This window comes from Etheostoma spectabile, chromosome 12 (genome assembly GCF_008692095.1).
Source record: "Etheostoma spectabile isolate EspeVRDwgs_2016 chromosome 12, UIUC_Espe_1.0, whole genome shotgun sequence".
NCBI lineage: Eukaryota > Metazoa > Chordata > Actinopteri > Perciformes > Percidae > Etheostoma > Etheostoma spectabile.
In genome coordinates this window covers 28449091-28461048 of record NC_045744.1, presented here as the reverse complement: position 1 = coordinate 28461048, position 11958 = coordinate 28449091, and the positions used below count along the sequence as shown (strand labels likewise).

Below are 11958 nucleotides of genomic sequence, written 5' to 3'. Positions count from 1 at the left end.
CTGTCTGTCTGTCTGTCTGTCTGTCTGTCTGTCTGTCTGTCTGTCTGTCTGTCAGTAATTTCCTCGCTCCCTAAAAACTTTTAGCAGTTTGGAACATTCTCCAATTTTCTGGCCTGAAAAATGTCACAAATTTCAGAAATTGGGACAAACTCTTGTCTATTGTAATGAAAATATATCAGTTTCTGTCCCTTCATGACTTTGTCTCCCCTCTCTCCATCTCTACGTTTCTGGCTTACTTTCTCTTCTCCTACTCTTTTAGCTCTTGCTACTTTTCTCTCTCTCTGTCCATCTCTCTGTATTGATGGAGCTATGCGGTAGCTGGGAAACCGAATGTTCATTAATTTCAAATATAACAGTAAACTCCGCCAACACTTGGAGAAAAGTGCCGCCCACAGCAGCTCCAGATGGCGTACGGTAAGAAAAGTTTCAATCTCACCACGCTTGCCTTGGACCATAATGGTGAAGAGTGGATTCTGAAGTATTTGGCAGAGTGGATATGTAGATTTCTTCTCCTGCGTTAACAACCACCACCACAACAACAACAACAACTTGTGCACCAAGTTAAAATAGAAATTAAGCAAAAAATGTTTCTTATTTTAACCGACTGTGCCGGAATCTGGAACACACCTCTGGGAGAGGAAGATCCATCATCAAATTTTGGTTTGGCTCAGGACATCTTTGTGGCTCACTTGGCCAAAGCCAGTTTGAATCTGACCTTTGGCTGCTGTCATCCCTCTGTCTCTTTTAGTTCTTCTTGCAAACTTACACACAAGACACCAATTTCTCCCTAAAAAACATTTAGTCTGACTGAGTCCTTCTAACTCCCATCTTGGCTTTTACCTAATGAATTTTGGGCGTAGTATATAACAGTCGCTGCTAAATCAACTTTACTTGACATTTCAAACTGACCTTAAGTTTTAAGAATAAACAGTCAGACTTGGATTGCAGAAATGCCAAGGCTGTCCAAGTTAATACAGAACCTATGCAGCTGATTTGAAAGGGGTAATGCATTATTATTTTTCCCATTTAATGAATTGCATTTCATCCATCCATGCATGCATCTTCGTCCGCTTATCTGTTATTGGGTCGCGGGGGGAACAGCTCTTGCAAGGGACCCCAAACTTCCCTTTCCCGAGCCACATCAACCAGCTCCGACTGGGGGATCCCGAGGCGTTCCCAGGCCAGGTTGGAGATATAATCTCGCCACCTTGTCCTGGGTCTTCCCCGAGGCCTCCTCCCAGCTGAACGTGCCTGGAACACCTCCCTAGGGAGGCCCCCAGGAGGCATCCTTACCAGATGCCCAACCACCTCAACGGCTCCTTTTGGCGCGAAGGAGCAGCGGCTCTACTCCGAGCTCCTCTCGGATGACTGGCTTCTCACCCTATCTCTAAGGAACGCCAGCCACCCTCCTGAGGAACCCTTTCAGCCGCTTGTACCCTGGATCTCGTTCTTTCGGTCATGACCCAGCCTTCATGACCATAGGTGAGGGTAGGAACAAAAACTGACCGGTAGATCGAGAGCTTTGCCTTCTGGCTCAGCTCTCTTTTTGTCACAACGGTGCAATAAATGGAATGCAATACCGCACCCGCTGCGCCGATTCTCCGACCAATCTCACGCTCCACTGTCCCCTCACTCACGAACAAGATCCCAAGGTATTTAAACTCCTTCACTTGGGATTGCATTTGCAATGCAATTGCATTTCATTGTCCATCTAAATAGGCACATGTGGGAATACTTAATGTGTGCCACAGCTGGAATGTTAAGTTAATGAAGGATGTTATTGTTTTCTTTCACGGTTCTGTCATGTTTTCAAGTCTAACTAAAAATGTGATCTGAAATTTCCGTGGCGTGTTAGTCTACTGAGTGTTATTTTGGAATTCCCCAGTGAAATATGTATGTATAACATTTTGCAATGTTTCACAATTTCAAAAACCTGATCATTTGATAGTGCTATCAGATACAGTATAGCAATCTCAATACTTCATCAATAAAAGGGCATATTGTTCAGCCAGACTGTGTGGGTGTGATACTGATATTATTACAGTAAAGAGATTGCTATTGACAAGAAATGAAGATCTGTTGAATATTGATTATTTGTCAATGTTATTATAAAATGTAGTGTTTCCGTTATCACCAGTTTTTAGTACCACAGCAATCCCTAGTTCATGTTACATAAAAACGGAAATATTTTGAGAGTGGACAATGTGTTGCTATATTGTCTAACAAGTCAAACTTAACTTAATCTTTTGATCTGGTGCCCCTGTTGCCATGGCGACATCTTTTTCCAGTACCTTTAAATAACCATTGCAACCGCTTGTTACAGTTAGCGAAATATTGCGGTGGATTGTGGTGGATTTTTGGTAGAAAACAGGGTTGGAACGGCACCCATAGTGTGAAACTCACAGCCCGACCTCCTCCCTAAATAGTTTTGTAATGTTATAACAACATTAAGCTATTTCGGCCTTTCCATCTGGGACACAACAGTAATGGTTTGCACTGCCTTAAAGGGACAGTGTTTAGGATTTAGCGGCTTCTAGAGCCTACGGTGGCCTAACGTGAAAAAGCTAGAGCTAAAGTTTGGTTAATCTTGCATTGCCAGGCCTATCTCCACAGTGCTGTGGAGTAAGGTGTAACTACACCACACATACATTCTGGGATAGGAGAAAATAACACTTTGTGTTATTTGAATTCTTTTAAATGGGCGTTATGCACTTTTGGCCATTTCTTAGCTGTTTTCTCTCTTTTTGCTTGTAGGTTTCTTTATAGAGCTCCCCATCTACAGGTTTCTCTCTAGAGCTCCCCATCTACAGGTTTCTCTATAGAGCTCCCCACCTACAGGTTTCTCTATAGAGCTCCCCCTACATCTTCATCATAGATATTTGGCAGCTCCAATGTTTACTTGTGTCTGACCCCTCCCGCGATCAGTCTGCCGTTTCCTCTTTCTCTGTTCCTCCAACAATGCTTTCCTAGCTTTCTGCTTCTTTTTTACCGACTCAGCCTTGACGATAGTGTGAAAAAACTCGCTATCTTGTTAGCCCGATCCTGAATGGGCGTATGTGTGCAGTGCCGTGAAGCAATTATTACATTGTGAGACCTGATACCACGCCATACTTCCTGACGCCAAAAGTTGAAAGGGTGGTTTTTCTACTCACAGGCGCTTCAAGCAACAAAAAAAAAAATCAATCCAATGACTCTGAAGCTGTTCACTTACGGTAAAGTAAGCTAAAACAGCATAGTTCTCCTTTAAACCAATCACAATCATCTATGGTGGCGCTAAGCGCTGGACGCAGCGATGGTGGTTCTGTTATACTGTATTGTCACGGGAAGGAACTACTTTGGTGAAACATTTGCACCCCCTAAAAGAAAACGGCCCGTACAATATGAAATGAAGTTAATTATTCACACAATACAGTAACATCAGATATCCACAAATCAGTCCCAAGATGTCCCAGTTAGAGAGGAAATGCCCTAAACATACATTTTGTAAATCTTTACAATCATTCCCTGAAAGAACCAAGCAGACCTGCCTTGTTGTACCATCCAAATCTTCTTCAAAACTGAAATTTTCAGCGTGTAGCTTTCTAGCTCAAAATCTGCTGTTGTTTTTTGTTTCCTGAAGAGAACAGAGTTTGAGAATGACAACAAACGGAGAGCAGAAAATGAGCTATCTGTGGGGAATGTAGGCTACTGTAGAAATATGGTGGTGCAACCTGCCCGCCATGTTGCACCGCCCTAGTTTACAATGATTATTAGTTTCAGGTGATTATACACTAATAACAACATACTTATGAATACTGTATTCCATTTCTGCACGTAGGTCCCCTAAATCCTACACTCTGGTCCTTTAAGTGTTTGCTTGACAGCAAAACATAAAAACATTCTAGTGCATGTGCCCCGATGGAGAAACAGTAGGTGTGATGCATCTGGGTGAACAGAAACTTTACAGTCATTTGGGCTGCTGTGCAATGACGGAACCAATTTTTGGGGCAAATCAATGCAAGCTTCCATCATTGTTTTTCTTTGAGTTGGTTTCCATCAGTTTCAAAATTGACCAAATAAATTCAAGCTTGTCTGTGATATTGAGAATGCTGTATCATGTATGTATTTTGCTGTTTGTATTCATTTTTGTCCTCCAATTCCGTACACAGCAACTTTTGCAAAAAACATGCAGTACTTGTTAGCTCAGCCATTGACCTCTCTTTTTTATTTTTTCTGGCTCAAGGTGAGCCCTGGAGCATGAAAGTTTTCTCTCTCTAAGTCTAACTCTTTCTGTCTCTCTCTCTCTCTCTCTCTCTCTCTCTCTCGCTCTAGGTGTGCCCGGTGAACCTCAGATCTTGGGCTTTGAGAATGCAGTGCCGGAGGGGGGCAAAGTCACCCTGACCTGCACCAGTACAGGCAGCAAACCCCCCGCCAGGCTGCGCTGGTACCGAGGAGACCAGGAGCTGGAAGGTTAGACACACAGGGAGTGTGAGGCTGCTCAGTGTGTTTGTGTGTGTATTTTTAAAGTGGGGTCAGAAAATGTGTGTTGGATGTGTCTACTCTGGTTTGTTCTCATGCTGGATCTGTGTGTGTGTGGTAAGGTAGCGCATGGGTGTGGTTATGTGTGTGGACAGCGTGTGAGTGTGTAGTTGCAAGGATACTCCGTAGGAATGTGAGGATGTGGTTTGTGCTTGTGTGTGTGTGTGTGTGTGTGTGTGTGTGTGTGCGTGTGCGTGTGTGTGCATGTGTGTGCGTGTGTGTGTTTCTCTGTGTGCTTACAGTAATAGTAGTACAGTGTTTGTGTGATCCTGCAATAATCAGTGTATACAGAGATTTGCAAGTGTGTATGTCTGTACACAAGCATGGATTTTGCCACATACATAATGTATGCACCTTTTTGTGTGTCAGTTTTTTAAGTGTGTGGGAAAGTAGCTTGTGTGCATGTGTGTGTGTGTGATCATGCTGTGTGTGTATTGTGTCCTCGCCACATTGCCTGCTGTCTCTCTGTGTGTCATAAACCTGTGTGTGTGTTCGCAAGTGCGAGAGCACGCTGCCTGTGTGTGCTCTAGTGCAGAAACATGCTGTGAGTGTGTTTGTGTTTGTGCCCTTCTTCCCCATCATTCCTTCATGTCCTGATCCTTTACATTTGTGCCTATGCATGCATTCAGGAACTGTGTATGCGTTTTTATGTTATTGTATTTAGAGTGTGTGTGTGCATGCGTGCGTGCGTGTGTGCGTGCGTCTGTGTGTCATCCTTTGAGCCACAACATATCTGCTACTGGGAGAGACACCACAGAGAGCGTGGGTCGGATCTAGCCGGGGATAACGACAGAATCCACCAATAAAGGGCAGGGCAGAGGAGAGGATGAAGGGATGAGGTTGAACACAGAAACAGAGATAAAGAAAGCTTTCCATGAGGTCAGACTGACTGTTTTTTTGTTACATATAAATGGGAGAAATGAGCAGGGAAGAAAAATGGAGAGGCAGAGAGTGCACAGCAAGGACAAATTAGCTAGCTTTTTTTCTTCCAGATAAACGGAAAAATCAAGGAGCCGATTGGCAGCCTCTGAGTCACACCAGTGCTATTGGCATTGATACCAGTTTCTCTAAATTACAACCTTGTATTCCATAAACCCCACTACCGCTTGTTGCTTCATCAGTCAAAGGTTTTCTGTTTTGCTTTACCAAGCGGAACAAACATGTTGGAAGTGTTGCTTCTGTCGCCCTTTTGCTCCTTCCACCATCTGCCTTTCAACAGAAACTCTCTAGGCTTTCAGCCCTGTTAGCACTGGGAGAACAGCGCCCTCTGTCTGTCTGCAAAGCTCTCCAGATGCCGGTAAGTCTGTAAACTGTAAGACTGCAGTGTTCAGACTGGTAGAGCTTATTTGCAAAAGCCTTTTCTACAGTGATTACACTCTTATAATATGATAATATAATATGATAATGATTTATTGATGGGAAAATGCGACACTCTAGACGGCTTTGTAATGGAAAAATGGCAGTCTTGTGTCCTGATGCCTTGGCAGTGTTAGTGTTTGCTATAATTATGGATTGAAATGAATCGAAAGAATGGACTGAAGCTACAAAGAGAGGGAGGAATGGGAGAGCTGCCCGCCTGAGGACGGATTATCTGTTCTTTTTGTTACAGCTGAACTAAAAACAGGAGACAGAGGGAAAGAGGAGCCTGGAGATTGTTGCTTTTTTAGAGAGATTGGCTTTTTGTTCAAAGGGTCAGCTCACTTAAGAAACTCAAAAAGATGTATTTTCCCTGTAAGGGTGTCAAGCCACGCAGATTTAGGTTTTATTGGGCCAGGTTTTGAGCTATCTGTCTCTTGAGATCTCTGCCAAGGATTCAATATAATGGGGGTGAAAGCAATTTTGTTTGTGGTGCTCTCAACGTTGAAAAGTTTTATTAAAATTTCTTTGCAGCATGTCTTTCCAGAAACAATGTTTGAATTGCCCTGGATGTTGGCATTGAATGGTAAAAAACACTGACTCATTGAACATAATCCAGGGTTCTGCTGAATCAAGGGTCTTGTCTGGGTATAGGGTCGCATCCAAAGCAACAGGGACACTGGTTCTGTTTTGTGATGTGTTTAAACCATGGGGTGAAACAACCCTTTAAAATGCAGGGAGAGCAGAGAGAAATGGAGAGACAGACAGAGAGCGATTTGAAGGAGATCAACTCGATGTGAATGATGATGTGTTTGAGGCCTCGCCCAGTCGACCTGACACCACAGAACTCCAATCAGTCATGTTGGAACCACGCACACGCACACACTGTCACACAGTGCTCATCTTCGGTTAGATAGCTGAAAAGTACTACAGGTCAGCGTGCTATTATTACAGCTTATACTTTTATTGCTGTGTAGTTACTGTGTTGTAGTCTGTGGTGTGTGTTGTGTGTTGTGGTGTTGTCTGTGTGTGTGTGTGTGTTGTGTGTGTGTGTGTGTGTGTGTGTGTGTGTGTCTGTGTGTGTGTGTTGTCGGTCTGTCTGTGTGTGGTGTGTTTGTGTGTGTTAGGAAAGATGAGCCCTTACGCTGCTGCTCATCACTGCTTCTCTGACAGCTTCACTGACATTAAAAGAGGACGTAGAGAGAGAGCAAAAGCAAAGAGAGGTGTGTGTGTGTGTGTGGTGTGTGTGTGTGTAGGGTGTGTGTGTTTGGCGGCGTGCGATGTGTGTGGCGTCGTGCGTGCATGCATGCGTGTGTGTGTGTGTGTGTGCGTGTGTGTGTGTGTGCGTGCGTGCGTGCGTGCGTGTTTCTTGACACACAAGAAATGACAGCGAGGGACTGCAAGGAAAAAGAGAGAACAGAGAGGGAGTGAGTGAATGAGCGGGAGTGTGTGTTTGTGTGAGTGTGCTTAAAAATAGACAGAGCTGCTGCGAGGATATTGAAAGACTGATGGAAGCTGCAAAGATAGAGAGAAAGAGAGAGCAGAAGGGGAATTAAGAAAACCACAGATGAAGTAGCTGGGCGGCTTTGCTCTGTCTGAGTGGGAGCGCAGACTGGGGGGAGAGGCTGAAGCAAAGTGGGTCCAGTTTTAAAGAAGAGGCAACTGGAGAGCGCAACAGGACAGAAAGGAGGAAAAGGAAGGAAGGCTGACGAAACGGGGAGAGAAATCCGGAAAGAGGATTTAGATAAAGAGAGCGGGGAGAGGAGAGGAGACGGAGAGCAAGAGAGTGCGGGAAGGGGAGTGGTAATTGAGAAGAATGAAAGGCCAAGAGCTTTGAAGACTGTATTAGTTGTACTGTATGAAAGAGCTATGGATCATTTAGTGACATCGATGTATTGGATTGGGGATAATGGGGATTTATGGTGGCACTTAAGGACATACAGGCTGAATACCGGCCCAAATTGTCATAATGCAAGACAGTGGGCGGATATTGAAGGGTACATGGGCGTGTGTCCGCATGGAGCAACGTAATGTAAGAAACAAGACGGAAAGAGACATCAGAGAAATAGACAGTGGTGAAGGGAGTATTCAGATCCTTAAAAAAAGGTTTTTAAAAAAGCAACACAATGTAAAAAGAAAAAGTCCTGCATTAAAAATATACTCATGTAAAAGACCTCATTTTGCACAAGATTTCGTTGCTCAGGCAGCACATATGACAACATTGTAATACTAGTGCTCACAAAAATTGTTTTTCAAAATGTAGTGAAGTAACAAGTGTTGTAGGGTTTCCACAGGGTCTTAGAAAGTCTTAAAAAGTCTAAAATTTTGAAATAAAAAAGAAAATGTTGATGTTGAACCCAAAGTTACTCCTTTGATTCCACCCCTGAAGATAGAAGCAAATATATCCCAGCAGTTATACAGTCACCAGGTAATCCAGTAACAGGACTACTTAGCTCTCTTTCTAAATCAGATGACCTCATTGAACGCACAAATCACACGTGAGCGCTTTCCCTGGCCGTAATCCGATTAAATCTTAAAATTGATGAGTGTTTTGATTATTTTAAACCTTCCCTTTATCCAGGGAAGGGCTTTCGCTGAGCATGCACGCGTGTTAAGCCATGCATTGCTGTCCACTCACAGCTACACGTTTCCACACCCTGGAGATGCCAAGTAGAACCAGAGTCAGCTGAGCGGCTTCGCTGCAGTAGCCGGGGGTTAAGCGCCTTGTTCAGTTAGCAAAGTTGTTAAAAACACAGAGTTTTACTCACTCTTTCTCCCAACCTATCCACAGTGATCCAACTGCTCTTATTCATGTTTGTGATCCATATTAGGGCTGCAACTGATGATTGCTTTTAGGGCTGCATGTTATGAGGATATGCTATAACGTTGTTGAATATCGCAATAACGATATTACTTGCTTATTAAAGTGTACTTAGTTCTGCATTTCTTCTGCTTTCAGTATTCTTCTAGAATACAACAAATTGTTGAATTGGAAACAACAAACATTCTTTAATTTGACAAATTGAACAGTGGATTAAATATAAAAGAATTACATACATTTTAAAGTTCAGTTTTCTTCTTATATTTTCTTTTAACTGACACAAAAACATATCGGAGTGTCTTTTGATTTGTTTATTGCGCCAGAGTCCAGCCCTAATTGCTTTCATTATTAATAGATCTTATTGTTATGGGGGTTTTGTCTATAAAATGTCAAAGTGAGAAATCTAGTGAACAATGTCCATAGCAGTCTACCAGAGCCCAAAGTGACGACTTTAAATTATTTGTTTTGTCTGACCGACAGTCCAAAACCCAAAGAAATGCAAGACCAGCAGTAAAATGTCACATTTTAACAGGTCTTCCCTTTCATTACTTTGACTTACAAGAAAACGGAGCTGAGCAAATACTTTTTAGAAGGAGAACCCAGCTAATGATTACTTGATACATTTCATAAAATGATAAATCAACAACGTTGTTGTGGATGAAGCAAAGACTGCATACGCTTTTTTCTGTAATACTTTATGTTTTAAGAACTTCCTTTGCTCAGGAGACCATTATGAATTCAGCGTAGAGGAATGTAAGGCGCACCCCAAAGAGGTTTTAGCTAGCCCCAACGTAAAATCACCAGCACCAAAATGATAAGAATTGAGAATAAAAATCAGTCTGTACCAGACTCGTTGATTTATTTTAATATTAATAGTATCTTTTTAACCAGTTTTGTTAATTGAGGTCTCATTTACTCAAGCATAATATCCATTTTTGTTTATGAAATTGTCAGAAACAACAGGAATATGCATAGATTTCTGTCAAATATGGTTTCACAGACTCATTGGCTTTACTGTATGGGGATCAATCTTGCTTATACTGCTGTGACTTACTGCCCTCCCCCCAGAAGGGGGATCAGGAAAAACCCTGGAATTGAAGTAGTACGCTGCTTTATTTATTTTTTATGTAATGCCACACAGTTAAATCTGCATTACATGCACTCGCAGACTCATTCCTTTCATTATGAAAACATTTTACATCTTATTATGAGAACTGATTTTGGTTCCATCCACTAATCGATTAAGTGTTTTAGCTCTAATTTCAAGAAGTGTGGTCACAAGCACCCTTCTCCAAAGGCCCAAACAGGCTGGACGCAGTGATTGCTGCATCCAGTTGTTTGATTTTCCTAACATGATTATTTTATGGTGGATTGTACAATTGAGGGTTTGAAGCAGCAGCCGTACCAGCACCTCCTCTACATCGCAGCACCACCTTGGGGGAAGTTAGTCTCAAGAATGTGCCAATTGCCCACCTTTTTTATTCTTGGAACAGGAGTTTTAATAAAAAGTACGGGCATCCCATAAAATTTTCAGCAGGTGCTGTAGTATTGTCAGGCCTAAACATTGAAGAAGGAGAACGCCACACATACTTCCAATAATGCTGGAAATATACAATTGAATATTCATTTTCCTTTTTAATGATGTATTAGTCATTAGAAACATAACTTTTTGAAATGATTTGGCTCTTTTGTGAACTGTTGTAAACTTTTGAACAGTTTTAATAATAATGAATCATGTAACAAGACATTGACATCATAAATTGGTCCTTTACATTGACTGTACATGGTGACTTATGATGCATAAACAAATATGTGGAAGTGCAAGTAGTAATGTGTGTGGCCTTCTCTTGTTTAACACAAGCGTTTTGTAAGCAGTTTTATATCAAACTAAATTCAATAACCAGATGTAAGCTCTCTAAAAGAAGCAAGCACATTAGGGCTGCATCAGAATTATTAGACTGTTTCAGATATTTGTTTGTTGCATAGGTATTTGATTTTTAATTTTGGGATCTGAATACTCTTCTATATAATAATCTTTTTATTTTTTTTATGTATTTCCTTCAAAACTGTAAAGTTGAGACGGATTCAACTTTTGGAAAAATGCAACCAAACTGCGATGGCCAATGATGTATAGTCTATATGCTGCTGTAAATTTCACCAAAAGTCCTTCTTTTCTGCTTTCTTTGTGTTGGCATTCTAAACTCCAGTGGATTTCTGAGTACAATGGTTTCCTGGTCCTCAGATCTCTGCAGGGTAAATCCAGACAGCTAGCTAGACTATCTGTCCAATCAGAGTTTTCTGTTGCAACTTTTGAACATACACGTTCCACCAAAACAAGTTCCTTTCCAGTTGTATTTTGCAGATGCGCCGTTGCTCCTCCATCCGGCGCTTAGCACCGCCCAAGACGATGTGATAAAGAAATGCCAATAAACCACAGTATGTTTTTCTCCTATCCCAGAATGCTGTGTGGACTAGCCAGAACTTTCTCTGTGGATTAGATTTGTGTTTGTGGCAGTGTGAGGAGCTGCATTCAAGTGCATTCGGATCTGTAAATAATCTGATGGAAAACGTTAATTTTGAAATGTAAAGTCTACTTGTACCACATTTAAAGAACATCAGTTAAAGAACACAACAAGACGTCTCACAACTAAGTCATTCGTGACACTCCCACTGCCCCACCACCCTGCGGCAATCGATTGCTGGTCCCCCACTTCCATGGCCGCCACCACCAAACCTTTGCTGTTGATTGGTTCTGAAGCACACATTTTTTTATTCGGGACAGCCCTAAAGCATACAGTATCTATGCTTCTCTACAAATATGTGTTGTATTTGACAAATGGTTGGTTGAGTGCTCAGTTTTTTTTTATATTTAACTTCTCACACCTCTATCCTTACCTCTACACCATCTGCTCTACATCATATTTCCGTTTACATGATCTGCTTGTATATAGAAACCCAGCCTGTTCAGTGTTCTATATTTTGCACAGGAATTACACCTCCAATTACTGATTTCTTGGCCACTTGGGAGCAGCGGAAAACAAGCTGCTACCAACATTGACATATTATCAGCTATAAAGTGGATTAGGCTACAATATACAAGCAAGTTACATTATGTGCATTCAACCATGTGGGTACAACCTCCAAAATTTATACAGCATGTCGAACGTGGTGCAGCAGCAAATATTTGCTTATTTACTCTCTGGGTTGCTTGCATTTCTTTAAGCCAATCCCAATTCTGAGAATATAGTTCCCAGTTAGTATGC

General features: G+C 41.9%; 1 protein-coding gene across 8 annotated transcripts in view; it reads left to right on the top strand.

The window, feature by feature from the left end:
• Positions 1-11958, top strand: part of cadm3 (cell adhesion molecule 3) — a 94639-nt gene that overhangs the window by 60668 nt on the left and 22013 nt on the right. For all 8 annotated transcript variants that reach the window (XM_032530762.1, XM_032530761.1, XM_032530760.1 and 5 more), the window contains exon 5: positions 4312-4449. In XM_032530762.1, coding sequence (XP_032386653.1) covers positions 4312-4449 — 138 coding nt within the window. The remainder of the gene's footprint in view (positions 1-4311; positions 4450-11958) is intronic.